Source organism: Enhydra lutris, unplaced genomic scaffold (assembly GCF_002288905.1).
Source record: "Enhydra lutris kenyoni isolate GAN:26980312 unplaced genomic scaffold, ASM228890v2 scaffoldscaffold16, whole genome shotgun sequence".
Lineage (NCBI taxonomy): Eukaryota > Metazoa > Chordata > Mammalia > Carnivora > Mustelidae > Enhydra > Enhydra lutris.
Window position 1 is genome coordinate 7583796 of NW_019154100.1, and position 18745 is coordinate 7602540.

Below are 18745 nucleotides of genomic sequence, written 5' to 3' on the forward strand. Positions count from 1 at the left end.
TTATTCTTTTGCTTTTTGGTTTTTTTGTTTGTTTGTTTGTTTTGCTTTTAACCAGGCAAATACTTATGACAGCACCCAAAATGCTTTACTCTCTTAGGCTATTGTGATAAATCAAGTGAATTGAAGATGATAGAAATAGAGAATGAAATAAGAGGATAAAAAGAGTAAAAGGTCACAGAATAGAAAAAAAAAAAAAGTCTGAATAGGCTGGGAAGTGAAATTTGGGGTTCCAATAGAGAAATTTGAAAGAGAGATTATATCTCAAATATTTTTGTTGTTTTATGAGGAAAACTTAGGTACAAATAGCACCGTGAGATTGTCAGTCTTTAGGGAGATGTGCTGAGTCAGCATAAAGGGTGTGGGGCTAGGATGGAAGCAAAGATGCTCCATGATGAATAGACATCAATGAGCAAATGGTATTTTGTGGCCCTTCACTCAAAACTTAAACCCAATAACATACAGGACTGTTTGGTGCCTTCTGATTTTATTGACCCCTCACAATTATATTTCCTCCACATCATAGTATATTGAATTACTGGTGGAGTTTTTAAAATATTTGGAAGCAAATTGAGAATGAGAAAAAACTGAAGCTGTGAGGGAATTGGCGACTCCTTCCCTGAGGGAGGGATGCCTTCCACGCTTGGGAGACATTGGTAGAAGGTGATGATCTCTTCTTTCTCTCGAGTTTCTCTTTACTGTTGGCTGCAAGAGAGGGGTGAGTATTCCTCTCGAATCCACCAGGCACCATTCCCAAACTGCTGTGGTGAAAAAGAGAGATCACTCTGTCAAGAACAGAAATTAAACCAGCTCTATGAAGGCACTAGAAAAACATATATTCTTCAGGATGGTGGTAGGTGTTTGAGAAAATCTAGCCAGGCAGTTTTAGAGGAATTTTCACATTTTAAAATCATTTCCATTTGCCTAACAGAACAGTAATAACTTCATTAGCCTTTGGTGAAGTAATTCTCTTTTTCCTTATTCCTCAGGCTTTGTCAAATGGTCTTATACATTATCTTTAGATCTCTGGTTTGAATTCATTTTTAAGGTTTTCTGTGTAACAACGTGTAGTATTTTCTTAAGAATAGTGTGAGTTGTGTTCTTTTTTTTTTTAAAGATTTTATTTATTTATTTGATAAACAGATTATAAGTAGAGAGGCAGGCAGAGAGAGAGGAGGAAGCAGGCTCCCTGCTGAGCAGAGAGCCCGATGCGGGGCTCGATCCCAGGACCCTGAGATCATGAGCTGAGCCGAAGGCAGAGGCTTTAACCCACTGAGCCACCCAGGTGCCCCGTGAGTTGTGTTCTTGAGCAAATGGATAGTTTCTGCCTTTTTAATAACACCCAATCACACTTTCTACAGAAATGGAAATATAGATCAGTAGCTTATAATGTGTGTGTGTGTATCAAAGGGTAATGGTAAAATGCATTTCAGAATCTCTAAATAGAGAATAAATTTTGATCCATGAAAAACCTTAATAAATTCGATTTAACAGACCCAGTTACAATTTCGTCACAAGAGCGGGAGAAGTACTTTACTTACTTACTTCATGTGCTACTCGTTTATCCAGTCCTCAAACCTTTCTTGGGAAGCTGCCTGCTATCTGCCAGTCTTTATTCTATGTTCTCAAGAACCTTGAGTTAGCAATTAGAGGATAGTTTCTGTTTCACAGTAGCAGCAGGATTTTCATAAAACTATATTCTTTTTTTATTCCACTTCAGAAAAGTGAATATAGCCAGTTGGCAAGGGTGTGTGCTTATACTTTGGTACTAAGGGACTTAAAGTATTGTATAATTTTATAGCTTTATATGGCAACTTCTATAGCAGCCTGCTCATGAATATGGAATCAATAAAAGGCTTTTTCTATCAAGATTTTATCATTATTTAATCTTTTTACGTAATATTAGAGAAAATACACTTCTGTGCCTTCTGTCCTTATAATTCTAAGCTTCCAACTTCCTTTGTAAAGTGGGCACGTCATAGGTTCTGCTGTATGGGTTCCGCCAAGCCTCCCCTGGTCCAGACAAGCTCAGACTATAACCAGGACCATTCCGACTCCTCTCTCCTCCCGGAAATTTGCAGGATTTACTCGTGGTATGAAATTCAAGGCAAACCCTTTGGCTGTGCCTGTTGACTGAGCCAGACTTGACATTTGCTTCTGTTCAGGAAAAATACTTCAGCTGCCAAACTAATATCTCTGCACAGTAAGAAGTAAATATCATGGAAACGGAATAAATACCTCCTCAGATGATTTTTTAAAATGCTAACACAGAAAATGGAAACTCCTCTTTTTTGAAGTAATCAGAGAAGATCAGCCCTCAGGTTGCTTCCCAGTCCTTGGGGGGAAACACCCACTCGGAACCCGGGTGATAAACGGAGTGTGGGGAGAAGCTGCAAGGCCAGGTTCACTTCCATTGGGTGATGCCCCATTGTTACCTTTCCCCTGTGTGGTGTCCCCTTCCCAACCGTAGGTATCAGTCCTTGAGATGTCACACCTTGACACCTAACTGCGCTACAGTATGGTGTTTCGAGAACAAATTAACCTTTACCGTTGTTTCAGCCTCTTCCATATTGCATGAGTTTTTGTGCCCTTGGCTCCCTCTATTCCTTCTATGGATGCAGCATTTTCTCATACGGGCTCTCATTGGGTGGCTCCAATGGCCATATTTTCTGTTTTGTCTTATATCACATAGAATTGGAGAACGCTTCACCACAGGCTCATCACTGAGGTACTCATCTTTAACCCCAAAGCCTGTCTTTCTCTGGATTCCCCTGTGTCTTATAGTCACACCACTCACTTTCCTCCCTTAATGCGTGAGGGCTTGAAAGAATCACCAATCGATTCCTTTTCCTGCACCCTCCATAAACTGCTAAGATCTACCCTTTATCCTTTTCCAGAGTCACCAAACTACAGGATGTCCTTTCTGTTCCCAGGGCCATCACCACCTTGGACCAAGTCTACATTTGATAGACCATCAGTCGCAAATCCAGTAACCATGTCTCTGGCTGCCTCCTATGAATTAATGCTTGCCTGGATTCTCTGTTTGGTTACTGAACCCATCCACCCTTTGTTTGTAGATTCTTTGTCAGTTCCCGTATACTCAGCTTCTAAGGTCCCACACATAGTCTCTGGTCCCTCACCTGTCAAAGAGAGAGATTTAGACACCATTCTTCATGTGGTTGATATAATAATGTTCCTTTGCAGCTGTCAGTTTCTATAACAGTGACTGTCAGTAATTTCTTATTATCCACAGCATGAAGTTCAAGTTCTTTAGCCGAAGATTTTAAGCTCTAAGAGTCTGGTCTCAATGTACCTCCCTAAAATTGACCTATTGCTCTTCAGTTTAAAACTTCTCTTCTGAAAACCTAGTCTCTCCAGTACAAAATGTGAATTCGGTCTCCAGATCTTTGCACTGGACCAGCTCCTGCCTGTCCTTCAGGACTCACATCAGACCTTCTATCGCAGTGAAACTTCATTTATTGAAACACATAGTAATCTGCCCTTTGCACTCCCCTGTCCCTCTTACTGTATGAATTACTCATATTGACTCTTATTATTTTCTACCTTTCATTCCTATTTGCCTTTTGATGTATATGTTCAACTTCTTTTTCTGCCTGTAATGTTAGGATCTGGCATGGTGCCATGCTTCCGAAATTGTTTGTGGTTGCTGGTAATGATGGTGGCTGAAGCGGTTCCTTTGCCAGTTGTCAAAGACCCTGTACATACCCACGTAAGCTGTTTGGACAAGGAAGAAAATGGAGCCATTACCATTCTTGCTGTCTTAGGGAATCTTCTTTGAGAGAAACCTTGAAGAATCTTAGAAGCAGCACTAGAAAAATTCTTTGGCAGCACCATTAATGTATCATGGGATGAAATACTCACATGCAAATAAGCAAGAACAAAACCCAGCAGGACTGAGTGTGGGTCCAGTGAAGACATTCCTTTATTCCTTAGCCCTGACCCACTTTGGCATCTGGCTCAATAACTCCTTGTCTCTGAGATCTGCTCCTGATTTGATCTGCCTGAGTCCAAGTCTCTTCCCTGCTCCAGACTTCCTGTTACTGCAGTGACCCTTTTTGGTTTCCTGGCTTTTGAGGCCACAGACTGGCTTTTTACCAGCTTAGGCTCCTGACTGCTACCTTACCCATGGTCACTCCCCTCCTGCCGCTGGATCGAATCGGTCTCTCATCTAGCTTTATGATATGCAGCCACGGGACACTCTGAGACTGCTATTCCAAGATTACGATTAAGAGCCCTTTGTGCTTCACAATTTGTAACTTTATAGACCTGCTTAGGCGCCTGAAATATACTTTTACTCTGGCTTTTCTGTGTCTTCATACAGACGTTTGCATTGTGACATCAGAGGAAAGAAAAATCTTACTCCTGTCATGCTCTGTCTTGCAGCTTTACTTCCCAATATTGATGATGAATTATAAAATGAATCATGTACTCTGATATAAACAGACCTTTAAGAATTAGCTGACGGTATCTGTGAAATTCTTATGACAGCCATCTCACTTAAAGCTTTGGCTGTCTGAAGCTAGTTCTCTGATATTGTCGGGTTCCTTTATGAGTTCAGTGGAGACGGTACAGCAGTACTATGCCGGGGGCATCCTCCCTTTTCAATTAGACTAAGGCCTTAGCTTCTAGGATTTGGCTATGGGTTGGGGAGCCCCAGGTCAATCTGGCTAAGTAGTGAAGTCTCTGTTCTCAACACGTTGCCCAGTATTTCTAACTCAGTGGTACTCAGGCTTTAGTGAGCATCAGAATCACTGGACCTTGATCCCAGAGATTCTGTTCTGTGCAGTTCAGGTGGGGCCTGTGAATTTGCATTCTAACCTGTCCCCACGCGGTGCTGCGGCTGCTGGTCAGGGACCACACTTTGGGATCCACTGCTCTGGGACTTCTCCCATCCAGGTTCTCTCTAGATTTCTTAGACGTGGTCATGGTGAATCCAAGTATAAGAGGCCTTATTGTACTTCTTCAGTGACATTGAATTGCTTTCTTATGCCAATTTAGAATATGATACATATTTAATTCAGTACATTTAAAGTTCTATTAAAACCTCTTATTTTGGATTAAATCATTGAGGTGAAAAATATAGGGTATAATTTAATAATACGCCACATCCGCTGTGGCATTTGACAGAGGCTCAACGTACGTTTCTCTATGATGCCTTCTTCCTTTTCCTTCTTCTAGTCTTATCTCCCTTCCTCACACGTTTATTTAGTGCCTGCTCTGTACCTGAAACTGAACTGAGGACCAAGATGCAGAGCTGAATCAGTAAGGAATGAGTAAGTTTGCAGCCATGTGAGACATGGGAAGAGGTGACTGCCCTGGCCAGACAAGGGGCTGTGGTGGACATAGCTGCCCCACAGTGGTAAGATGATGAGCTCTGCAGGAGGGGTGCTGGGTGGGCAGGAAAGCTATCCCAGAGCCAGGACCAAAGAGTCAGTATGGAATTGATAGCCTACTTAGAAGGAAAAGGAATCAAAGTAGCATGAGTGCTACAGTGGGTTTTTTCTACCCCCTCTTTTGCTAAGCAGTTTAATTTGCATCCTTGTATAAAAGAATTATGAACTGGTAAGTCTTGACTAAAAATAAATATGATGCTCAAAGTTCATACTTTTTTAAAAAAGATTTTATTTATTTATTTGACAGAGACATGGTGCGAGAGGGAACACAAGCAGCGGGGGTGGGAGAGGGAAAAGCAGGCTTCCTGCCGAGCAGGGAGCCCGATGTGGGGCTCAATCCCAGGACCCTGGGATCATCACTTAAGCCAAAGGCAGACTTAATGACTGAGCCACCCAGGCACCCTCAAAGTTCAGACTTCTAAAGAAAATAACTACTGGCTACTTCATCTCTTAAACATAGTTTAGAACAATCTTGTCAGCCGATAAAATTGTAGAAATATTTTTCTACAAAAGGGGAAGTTGAGGAAGTCCTCGATCACAGGGTTGTACAAATGGATGGATTCTGGATCCCCTGACGTGCAGGCCTTAATATGTATCCAGGGCAGACTCAGAATTGAGGACTCAGAGAGCATGCTGAAGAGGAAGGTCTTTGCTGTGGAAGGGTGCCACTTCCTGGCCAGCCTTTCTAAACCAGCTAGGACTGGGAACAACTGCGTGGTTCTCACCTGGCAAACACTATCCTTCTATTATGTTCTGATACTTGAGGCCTGGGCACGTCTCAGGAATCCTCTCTCATGCTTATAAATGAACACAGGTGCTTGGCCCTCCACTCTGTTAGGTTTTAAGAATGCACCTCACTAAGGCGATGCTCGTCAGGCACAAGGAAAAAGAGGAGAACAAGGTCAACAGAGAACAGTTTCTAAGAACATAATCCTTGGACTTGGAGTTTGATGGAGCCAAGGCCTGAGTAGGTCACTTACTACTTTTGTGATTTTTGAGCAAATGACTTCATATCACTGAACCTCAATTTTCTCAGGTGCAAAATTGGAATATGATGTAAAATTATAATGAGGATAAAATACGATAAATATATGAAAATTCCTTATATGCATTGTAACTACATAGTTACTAAAGCAACAGCAAAATAGCCACAAAGAATAAAAGCATCTGATACAAAGGCAGCTTAATCAATCTGGAGACTGCATGGAAAGACACAGTAATCTGTCAAGATTACTGCAAGAAGTATTATAAGGGATTGCTTTAAAATTTGAGATCAAATCATCCACAAGTTTATTATCGATGTATCAAATGATGGGCATATTGGGAGGATCACGTGAACACAACTAGGCTTTTAGTTCTTCTTGACGGCTTGGGTAGAGTTGGGACCCTGAGCTGTCAAACACAGGGTCAGTGAGGGACTGGTTGAAACTTTTCAATAACTATTGAGAAAATAAAATATTTTGTTTAGTAAGAAAAACTCACTTATACAAGATAAGTTTTGAAAGCAGAGAAGTTTCACGGTAAAAGTACTTTCAGTTAAAGGAAAATAGACTCTTCCAACCAGCAAAAACTACACATGTGCCCATACAAAGAAATTAGTAGTGTGATTCTTATGTCTCATTGACAGAGGAAAACTCCAAAGCTTCTTTTTTTTTTTTTTTTTTTTTTTTTGACAGAGAGAGAGAGAGAGAGATCACAAGTAGGCAGAGAGGCAGGCGGAGAGAGGGGGAAGCAGGCTCCCTGCTGAGCAAAGAGCTGGGCACGGAGCTCGATCTCAAGACCTCGAGATCATGACCTGAGCTGAAGGCAGAGGCTTAATCCACTGAGCCACCCAGTTGCCCCCCAAAGCTTCTATCTTAAAAACTCTTTTACTTAGAGCATTCATAAATCTGCCTTCTCTGATTTTTTAAAATAAATATAAGCATTATGATAATCAACCAAAAAGATAAATTAAGAGTAGAGACACTTAAGCCAGGAGCTGCTTACTACGTGCCAGGCTCAAAAGTAAGTGCTTTGACAAGTTTTAGCTTCATTCACTCTTCACAGCCACCCAGTGATATATACCCATTCTGTAGATAAGAAGCTTGAGGCTCAATAAGTTTGTCACTTGTCCAAAGCTTGCACTGGCCATTTAGCTGGTAAGTGGCCAAGCATAGATTTGAACTGAAATTCGTTTCTCAATGAGTACATGACTTAACCCTTATGCTGTACTGTCTTACCAGTTGCTTTTGATTTGCCGTGGTGGATTATTATCAAGTTACATGTCTGCTGCCTATTTCCAGTGCCTGCTGCTTGTTATCCAACAAGATAGTCTACGGCTTCCCTCCTGTTGGTTAGAAGCCCTGGAATCCCTGCCTGCAGGTGTGGGTACCTTCTAGTGCCTTGCACAGATGCCCATAGAAGTCTAGGATCCGGGGTGATCTCTTCATACCAGCGGTGACCCCAATGGAAATGGTGGGATCAGTGGGGCACCTGGGGGGCTCAGTGAGTTAAGGGTCTGACTCTTGGTTTCGGCTCAGGTCACGACCTCGGGGTCGTGGAATGGAGCCCCGCATGGGGCTCTGCGCTCAGCATGGAGTCTGCTGGAGATCCTTTCCCTCCTCCTCTGAACCCTCCCTTCTCATAAATAAAATCTTTTTGTAAAAGAACTGGAACGGTATAACTTCAGTACACCTGTGTTGGATATGTGCACATTCTCTCTGCCATCTCCTTCCTTGAGTGAGGCAGCCTGTCCTCTCGGGCCTTCAGGAGGCTGCTCTGGGCTATGAAACAGCAGGAAAGGCAGCACCCCCACCCATCCTGTGGTGTCTACTCATGCTTTGTTTTCCAATTGCTTCAAGAAAGACCCATTTCAGCAAAGAAAGTGTTCTTCTCTGATGTTCAACTAATACCTGAATTTCCTACTTTGAAACCTTGAGCCTTTTACTTTGTTTGGCAACTTCGTTTCTAGCATATCTGTTTATTTTCTGCTAATATTGTGTGAGGAGGCTGCCTAGAGGGTCAGGAACCCAGCCTGACCCTCTTTGGAGGCCCAGACTTTGGGGTGAATGAGGCCCGTGAGGCCCAGGCCTGTGTGGGGCTTGCTGAGACTTCAGAGGGGGCCAAGCAAGCTTGTTCTCTCCACCTGTGTCTGTTTGTGTCTGCTCTGGGCACATCTTAGCCCTCAGTTGTGTGAGTGACTCACAGAAAAGAAGAAAATTTTGTTTGCCTAGAATGCTTGGGAAAACGTACATGGACGTTTCTAGCTGTGATGTGCGTGATCTTTCATGTTATTATTACTACTAGAACCAAAAATACAATGAGTCTGTGCCATCTGCTAGTTATAATTAGAAACAATAATATAACTAGAGATGGGTCCTAGAAAGCTAGGGAATGTAGTTGGGATTCCCTCTAGAAGCTGTTGAGTTGTGTGTTTTTCACCTTCACTCCTTTCCCACAGAGACACTCGTACATACTCTATGTCCAGAAATTTTTAAGAAACACGGTAGAATATGTCGCATGCTTGTACTAAATCTATTGGTGAAAACTAATGTTCCAGAAATTGTTTTAAGGTATATGTGTAAATTATGCACATATGTGTACATAATATATATGTAGTACATGCATTCTATGCATGTAGGGCAGATACAATCCCAATAGCAAGTACTAGTAATCTCTCCATTTTACAGATGATAAAACTGAGGCACAGAGCGGTTAGGTGTCTTGTTCAAGATCACGCACAGCTTGGAAGCGGGGGACTAGAGTCCATATGCTTAGCCACCAGACTCTGCTGCCTCCATGATTTGGAGGTTTCCTGGGTGACTCGGGAGGCACTTTAGATTTTTGCAGTAGCTCAGAATTCACCATTAAGAACCCTAGGGAAGAGTTGGCTTGGTGGAAAGGGCACTGGAGCAGGATTCAGGCCAGCAGTGTTTTGGCCTCGGTTCTACCATTTGTGAGTTACATGTACTTGCACATGTCTCTTACACAGCACTTCCCTCTCCTCATCTGTGATGGAAATGGTGATAACATCTTTCTCTCTGCCTCACAGAGGTGTCGCCAGGAATGATGACACTGCAGATTTTAAAGACCTGAAGTGTGACCTAAATATTCAGAAATGAGTTTTCACATGGTCATAGATTGGTTGGGGAATTCCAAGCCAAACCTTTATCACTCTTAGCCCAGCGCCCTCTTCACCCACCTATGCTATGGCGATATCTTTAAGCAAATTCGTGCTGATCGCTGTTATCTCCTTCTTGGAGAACTGAGAAGTGTCCCACTGCCCCTTGCATGATCCCCTCGTTACTATCATGGCAAACATGCTACTCCACTCAGAAATCATCTTTCTTTTCTTCTGACTTGACAGTCATTATTTTTCCTTTGTCCATTGCATATAACAGGCTAAGATTTCCTATTACCAATGAAAATTCCCTTTATAAATTTAAATCAAGCAAAATCAAATATGCTCCGAATGGAAGGGGTCTTCTCTGAGCTAGACCAAGATAGACTGAGGGTCAGCATGAGGGACCTACCTGACATCACCAACAAATTAGGACCAAAGTGGGGCAAGAAGCCACAAACCCCAGATGCCATCCTGTCCTGGTTTATGGCCCAGCCACTTGCACTGAGAACTTGCAGGCTGAGATTTGTGTTGGTCCTGTGTGTTATTACTGATCGCTCTTCTGCAAGGAATGTCTTCCTCCCTTGAGCTTTTGTCCTTTGTCACTCACAGGCGAAGACTGCACAGGCTGGGTGTGTCAAAGGTTACCCAAGTGGATTTCCTGCCCAGGGAAGTCGTGTCCTACTCCAAGGAGACCCAGACTCCCCTAGCTACACATCAGTCTGAAGGTAAACTCTGTCTTTTGTTTGCTTTCCATATTATCTCTGGGAGAAATTGCCAGTGTCACATCCTTCTGGTTCATTTTATATCTTACCATAACAGATCTTCCCAGGACATAAACATAATGACACACTGTGAAAGTCTTAAGACTCCTTTGGCACAGGTTTTTAAAGCTCTGGACAGGGAGCCCAATGGTACTCCTCCAAAGGACCCATGAACTTTAAAATGGATTACTTAGGTGACATTTTTGTCAAAACTGTATGAAGGGGGAAAATCATCACGGGGTAACATACTAGAAACTTTTCTGAATTTAATCAGTAAGAACAGTGTGAACATTAAGAGGCATCATTTTCAGGAGGCAGCAAACAGCAGCACCCCACCGGTTCCTCCAAATCAAGTGTTTTGGGACACAACCACACCTAGTCGTTGGTGTCTGTAGTCTGTGTGGCTCCTTTCTTGCTGTGATTGAAGGGTCGAGAAGCTGTGACAGAGCACTCACAGCTCACACAGCTAAAACTCCTTAATCTGGCACCTTAGAAACACTTGGCTGATCCACGATCGACTTTGCCATTCAAATGAAAACACAGTAGAGTTTCTTACCATTTAAAATTTAAAACAGTTAAAATCTCTACGCTTCTTTGTGCCTACCGGAAGACATCGGGTGGAAAATTCACATGCACATCCCAGTCCGTCAAATGATAACCTCAGAGAAATTGGAGCTGCTAAAATGCTCCCCCGAGAAACAAGAAATCCCACGTAAGCGGAAGAGGGAGAGGTGCGTGCTTCGGATAAGAGGAGGTTGCCTCCTTGGAAAAGAGCATTATTGGTATAGCCAAGCAAATTCTCTTTTTACTTTGTGGTATTTTATTGTTTGGTGTGGAGAAGAGAGTGGGAGAGTTCCGGGTTCATGGTTGTTATGTAGTAAATACTGAACAGAAGCACGAGAATGAAAAATGATTTGCATGCCTTGCTTGGTTTACAGTGAATGTATGGATTCATGCAGTTTGGTTGGTGCGAGCTACGGAGCTTTTCAGTTTGGGTTCCAAGCACATCATATCCAAAGTGAAATCTGGTGCCTTGAAGTAGAGTGCTCCCTACAGGGCTTCTGGAACCCTTTCCTGGGTGATGCCGGCTGCTGCTGGGATGAGCCTGGTGACAGGGCCCTAATCTTTCAAATCTGAGAGTGAAAGGATTATTAGAAGCAAACAAGGAGCACCCTCTGGTGGTGAAATTTTAAACCCGTCACTTCACCAGACTTCAAGAACTGCATATTAAAGTGGCAGCAAACACAGAGTTAGAAAAGCCTTTGGGAGTTCACCTAGTCTATCCTTGGACCTCCAGGCAGATCAGAAAGATTATTAAAAAACAACCTCACCACCCAACCAAAACATTTGTTTGAGTTAATTTGCTGCCAGAGGTATTTGCAGAGCTGTAGCCTGAGGTATGTTTATTTAGCCGAAAATCTGACCCATAACCTAAAGTTATACAACTGAAATAGGAGAAGGAGTGAATTCTATTTTGAAAATGTGTAGACTGCAGATATTGGAAGGGGTACAGACATATTTACAAGGGAAGATAAATTAAGGATGAAAAGGCCTCGACTCTCAACTTTGAAACTAGAACACATCAAAAGAAAAAGCCTGGGCTTTCCGTTTTATTACTGCAAAGAGAGCTTGGGCACCCTCGTTATGCTGTGGTCCAAGCAGCAGGAAAGAAAGAATTTATTTCTCCGCCATTGGCAGAAGTTCTTCCTGTTTTGTTAAACAAGATTCATAGAGGTTGTTTTTGCGGCGGTGGGTGTCTCGATGGTTCAAATCCCACAATACAGATTTGAACTCGAAGCTAGCCCCCGCAGCTCTAGACATTAAACAATGCCCGATGGGTCCAGAATGGCAGAACTTCAGACTGGGGTTCAGCAAGTTGTCCTCGCGCCGCAGACACTTCTTCGACCCTGGGCCGCCCGCCGTCGCCCAGCTGCCTGGCTGACAAAGATGCCCCGTGCTCGCCTTTACCTGCTGTGTGAAGGGAGCTGGCGGAGGGAGGACTGGGGGGGCACATCGGGCAGTGGGCAGCGGGAATCCACCACTTGGCGGGTTTCAGTTGGCTTCTGATTTGGGGCTTGAGCCACGGCAATGTTTTCCTGACAACGGTAGCCATTCAGAAGTAGGAGGTGATGAACTATTGGATTTTATGACACAGTGAGGCTCTTGGATGGGTACTATTTAAAGCTGTGGTGTACGTAAGATCCGTGGCGTATTATCGCCCATAGCATATGGAAGAATGTGTTTTTTTAAGTCATACTGCAACTATGGAAAATGTAACAATAGTCAAACGAGTGATCTCAGAGCATCGATGTGTTCTATATCCAATGGAATTCCAGTGCACTAAGTTTTTGCCATGTTGCCACTTTACTCTTTAAAATGAAGGGGAAGGGACTTTTCCCAAATTTAAGTCTCTTTTCTCCACCACGTACTATAATGAACATTCTCTTAACTTGTGATTATAATGACCTGCTCTGAGAAACACTCCGGAGAAAGATTTAAACCAGGAAGATTAAGGATTGACGTCCCTATGCATACTATTTTTCAATACATATTTAAGTCATGAACTACAGAAAATAAGGCTGAAAATAGGACACCCTGATTTGGGAAGCAGGATATCTCTATTCCCCAAACATTTTAAACACACGTTTTTTATTCCCAAGTTGTAAGAAAGGAAAAAAAAAATTATGCTTCCCTGCCAGACTACCCCTGCCTTGTGTGTTATTAATACGTCCTGGACTGCCCGTGATCTCCAGACATTAGTTAGGAGCCAGTCTTCTGTATCCTTATTACAGTGGGTAAGTGGCTGGCTCTAACGAGGCACCCAATAAATGCTGTTGAATGACAAAGATGATGCCACAAATATCTTAGAAACTCCCAAGTTCTGCAGTGAGCCCTGGGAGGATGAGAATTTCTTAACTTGCTGGTAATGCATAAGCCACTCTGGAGGGAGGAGGAGAAAACTTACACAACCTGTTGGTGGTGTTTGAAGTGTTCTCTGATCTTCCTCTCCTCTTCATATCTCATCAACGGGAACTTAATGGCTTCCGGTCGGCTCCCTCCCTTCCCACTGCTTCCCTCCCATGCCTTGTTTCTTATGCCCAAGAAAGAACAATCTGCTTTCGTTGTCCGTAGTGCCGCATGGCGTTGGCTTCCATACACGCACGTGTACGCCTCCCATCCCAGAATGCTCTCTCTCCTGTCTGCCTTCCTTTGGGAAGTCAAAGGAAGAAGGAACAGTCAAGGATTATCTCCTTGGTAATTCCACTTCTGGTAGGCGTCACTCCTACCATGAGCTTAGTCCATCTAATGATTATCTAAATGTCTGCCTTGGGTGGGCTGCATGTCCTTCCCTCCCATGCCCAACATGGTGCCTGGCTCAAGGAAAGGGCTCAGTATCAATGGAAGAAATGAAGAATGCCATGACGCTGGAGGAATAAGAAGGAAGGAAGAGAAAGTATTCACCATCCTTTGGCAGGGAGGGAGTATGACCTATGCATTAAGGTTACATTGGCTTTATGGGGTTTTTAAGGAAAAGTCCTGAGAGTGAGCTTGTGTGGAGAGGGGAGTTCAGGGTTTCCATTTCAGCCAGGCCTCTAATTTTATTTTCATGAACATGAGCATTAACTATCCATGATCATGGCACAGTTGTGAGAACAGAAGGAGAAAATCACCTGTGTTGGCCAGGAGAGAGCAAAGCAGTCACCAAGCTGTTACTGTGGGAGACACTACTTAAGAACTTGAAGTTTGGAAGAGATGTGAGGGAAGGTGGCTAAGGAAGGATTTTGTTTCACTTTTGCACTTTTAAAAATATATATATTTTCTTGATTGGTTGAGGAGAATTTCTGCTTTGGCTTCCCATCCTCTCCAGTATATACTTAATCCAAAAGCTGTAAGTGTAAGAGAGTTGACTAGGGTAGTCTAGTCTAGCACTGTCCAATAGAAATGTAATGAGCAAATCACTACTTTTGTATCTTGGGGGTAAATACTCAGTACTGCGATTGCTGGGTCTTAAGGTAGCTCTGTTTCAACTTTTTGAGGAACCTCCATACTGTTTTCCAGAGTGGCTGCACCAACTTGCATTCCCACCAACAGTGTAAGAGGGTTCCCCTTTCTCTGCATCCTTGCCAGCATCAGTCATTTCCTTACTTGTTAATTTTAGCATTTTGACTGGTATGAGGTGGTATCTCAATGTGGTTTTGATTTGTATTTCCCTAATGCCAAGTGATATAGAGTACTTTTTCATGTGTCTGTTGGCCATCTAGATATCTTCTTTGCAGAAATGTCTGTTCATGTCTTCTGCCCATTTCTTGATTGGATTTTTTGTTCTTTGGGTGTTGAGTTTGATAAGTTCTTTATAGATTTTGAATACTTACTAGTCCTTTATCTGATGTGTCATTTGCAAATATCTTCTCCCATTCTGTCAGTTGTCTTTTACTTTTGTTGACTGTTTCCTTTGCTGTGCAAAAGATTTCTATCTTGATGAAGTCCCAATAGTTCATTTTTGCCCTTGCTTAATGTAGTGATCTGGAAGGGCACCTGCACCCCATGTTCATAGCAGCAATGTCCACAATAGCCAAACTATGGAGTAGAGCTCAGATGTCCATCGACAGATGAATGGATAAAGAAGGTGTGTGTGTGTGTGTGTGTGTGTGTGTATAGTGGAATATTATGCAGACCTATAAAAAATGAAATCTTGCCGTTTGCAATGCCGTGGATGGAACTAGAGGGTACTATACTAAGCAAAATCAGTCAATCAGAGAAAGACTATTATCATATGATCTCACTGATATGTGGAGTTTGAGAAACAAGGCAGAGGATCATAGAGAAAGAGAGGGAAAAATGAAACAAGACAAAACCAGAGAGGGAGACAAACCGTAAGAGACTTTTAATCTCAGGAAACAAACTGAGGGTTGCTGGAGTGGAGTGGGGTGGGAGGGATGGAGTGGCTGGGTCGTGAACATTGGGGAGGGTATGTGTTGTGGTGAGCATTGTGAATTGTGTAAACCTACACCCCTTAAACAAAGAATACATTACACGTTAATTAAAAACAAACAAACAAACAAACAAACACATAATGACCCAGCAACACCTGGGTGGCTCAGTTGGTTAAGCAGTGCCTTCAGTTCAGATCATGATCCTAGGGTCCTGGGATCTAGCCGGACATCTGGCTCCTTGCTCAGCAGGGAGTCTGCTTCTCCCTCTGTCCCTCCCTGTGCTCTCTCTCTCTCACGTGTGCACTCTCTCTCTCTCTAACAAATAAAAGCTTTTAAAAAAAGAAACATAATAAGTCATCATTAATTTTAATAATATGTTTTATTTAACCCAATATATTAAAAACATTATCATTTTAATATGTAGTCAATATAAAAATTACCAATGAGATATTACACATTCTTTTTCAAGTCTCCAAAATCTGGTTTTTATTTTATACTTAGGGGATATCCCAGTTCAGACACTAAATTTTTTTTTTTAAGGATTATTATTTATTTATTTCAGAGAGAGAGAGAGAAGGAGAGAGCATGAGCAGGAGGGAGGAGCAGAGGGAAAGGGAGAAACAGATTCCCCGCTGAGCAGGGAGCCTGATTTGGACTCAATCCCAGGACCCCAGGATTATGAACTGAGCCGAAGGCAGATGCTTAACCAACTGAGCCCCCAGGCACCCCCAGACACTAAATTTTCGTTGGAAATACTTGAACAATAATTAGACTTCTTAAAATTTGCAATTGAAACAGCAGAATCAAATGTCATAGTTGCTCCAAACATATTTAAAAGCTTTTAAATAATGGACTCAAATATCAGTTTTTTAAGTTAAATATAAGTAAAAATGTAGTTCCCTGGTTGCATTAGGAACCCTCAAGTGCTCAATAGCCACACAGGGCTAACGGCTCCCAGACTGGACTGCTCACATCTACCACACACCGTCGTTTTGTAGTTCAGAAGCTGAGACCCACAAAGCCAGCCTGATCTTCACTTCGCCATGGCGGGCCAGAGACACCTGGGGGAGGAGACACCCCCTCGTTTGTAGAGAACTTCTCCAAGGGCATGATGACATCATGGATTTTCCTTCCTTTTGTGAGATATGCTGTGTCTAAGCAGGTGTTAGATGGCTGGACAGGAGCAAAGTTGTCCTCCAAGCAGGGCAAGTTCACAAATAAACCTCATTTAGTCATCACAGAGACAATTATGAGAACTCCCCCTGGGTTCTCCCTTCATAATTCAGAGTTCAGGTAATGGGATGTTTGCTCCTACACTCTCTTCGCATTGTACAAGAGACTGCCAAAGACTGTGTATGAACTCCTTGTTAGTTATCGACACCTATGCCGCTCCCCTCTCCCTTCTCCCCACATTCTGTGTGAAGTGATTAAAGAAAATGATCAAGATTTGAATTCTAAACCATGTATGGTTGAGTTCTAACTCTTCCAACACCTTGGTGGCCCCCAAGAGCATTGCTAAATAAAGTCCTTTTCCAGAGAATCTAGGTAGAAATATTTATTTGGAACCTTAAATATGAAACCAGGCAGTTCTTAGGGTTATAATTTCCTGGTGGAAGCCAAACCCGATACCCCTAGAGATAAGTTGGGAAAACACAGGCTTTGGTGGTATAACCTTGACTCAAGCTCTTCAGCTGGCCCCCAGGTTCCTGCACCTCACCCTCTATCTCTAAACTTACTCTTTAAAGAACAGGCAGGTATCCGGAGACCAGCCATGGTGACAGCTGGATGCAAATTAAAAATCCCTAGTGAGGATGACACACACTACTCTTATTTTTCGTTTCTGTTCTATAGACAAGAACGGATACTGTTCCAGAAAGATACTGACATCTGCTACATTTTGCTTCCTTAAACAAGGCCTGCCATTTCCCCTTTGACACTTGATTAAAGTGTTAATCCTCTTTCAGAACAACTATAGAGGGTTCAAGCCTCTTGTTAACAAGGTCAGCAGTTGAGGGATCCTCTCCTAGAACATTCATTTTCTTTAACAATGTTAACCTCATATTATCTTGGTAAGTCTCTTGAAAGACAAAAGAAAAAAAAAAAAGATGGGCTCTTTTAGGAATACAGACACCCTAGAATTTTATTTTTTTTAGACATTACGTATATTGAATAGACAAAATTTCTGCTTTAAAAAAAAAAAGATAATTGCTTTCCCTATCCCTGATACTTCTTTTCAGCTGTTGGTCAGGAGAGCTTTGATGGTTTAGTTCTTGATTTAAATTACACATTGAAATAGATACTGGCTTAGATGCTTGGCCAATTTTGATATTCTAAAGCAGAAGCCTCATGCTAAAAGTTAACTTATTTTTTTGAGCACTTAGGGAGAGTGGCATAGGTGGTACAGTCAAATATATTCATTTATCCAAAATATTCCTTCCAGTGAAAACAGAAGGGTGCTAAACGACAACTAAAAATAAAGCCAGAATTCAATAAAAAAGACAAAATGTAGAGTAAGACTTGGTGCCAGTGGATACCATCTTATTTCCTGTACTTCTGTAATCTGTAGTTTTACACCAGGGGGAGGGACATTGAGAAAAAGGGCCCCAGAGCATCATATGAACTTTAGCTAAAAAGGAGATGAAGATGTATCTTCATTATAGTACTGTACTGGAAAATAAAATGTTATACCTTAGGAAGATGGCCCGGTACTTTGTTTAACCATCAGTTAGCCACTTAATTGACCAACATATCACATTCTCTGCATCAAGGGTTAGTGTGCTGATGGAGTTCAGAAGTAAAAGCTTTTGCATGGAATGAAAACATTGTCCCTTGAAAGCTCCTATGAAGGATCCATCCCTTTAATATTCCATACAACCTTAGGGTAACTTAAAGAGCCTCTTCACAGCAGGAAGATGAATAATGAGGCAAAACATGGGCCTGGAAGCTCATGTTAAGAACACAAAAGCTGTTTTGAGATTTTTTTTTTAAATCTGACTCCAAGGTTCACACAGGGTAGGTACATCATCCAAGTATATTTCACTGAGAAAATCACTAACACCCCAATTATAGACCTGATATCAAGTAAATATGTAATCACAGATCACTAACTGCTTTTCCCAGATCCATTTACTGATCCAATCCCCTTGATCCTTCAAGGCATACCTTCTCATAGTCCTCAATCCTGGTCAGAGGCACATTAATTCTGTGTACCAGCAGTGCCTGGCATAGTGCTTAATATTTGGGGTGGGAATGGATGGATGGCCTGACTTAGCGCAAAGGTTAATAGCAACTGTCTGCCTAAGGAGCCAGGTAATAGAAGAAATAAAAGTAGATCAAAGGGTAGGAGGTAGGGGAGGTGCTCCAGAATTCATAATTTTAAGCACTGGAAGCTATAGTTGATTTAAGCAGGAAAGAACTTGAATGAAAGGATATTCTATAACTCACAGAATCAACATGAAGTTTGAAAAAGCACACTCAGATGACAGGCAGAAACCAACCGAGGGAAGCTAATTATTAAGGAGACAGCCCAAACCCACA

The 18745-nt window shown here is 42.3% G+C and overlaps 1 protein-coding gene across 4 annotated transcripts in view; it reads left to right on the forward strand.

The window, feature by feature from the left end:
• Positions 1–18745, forward strand: part of LOC111147261 (dynein cytoplasmic 1 intermediate chain 1) — a 268219-nt gene that overhangs the window by 30633 nt on the left and 218841 nt on the right. For all 4 annotated transcript variants that reach the window (XM_022503188.1, XM_022503190.1, XM_022503189.1 and 1 more), the window contains one exon: positions 10123–10238. In XM_022503188.1, the coding sequence (XP_022358896.1) occupies positions 10123–10238 (116 nt within the window). The remainder of the gene's footprint in view (positions 1–10122; positions 10239–18745) is intronic.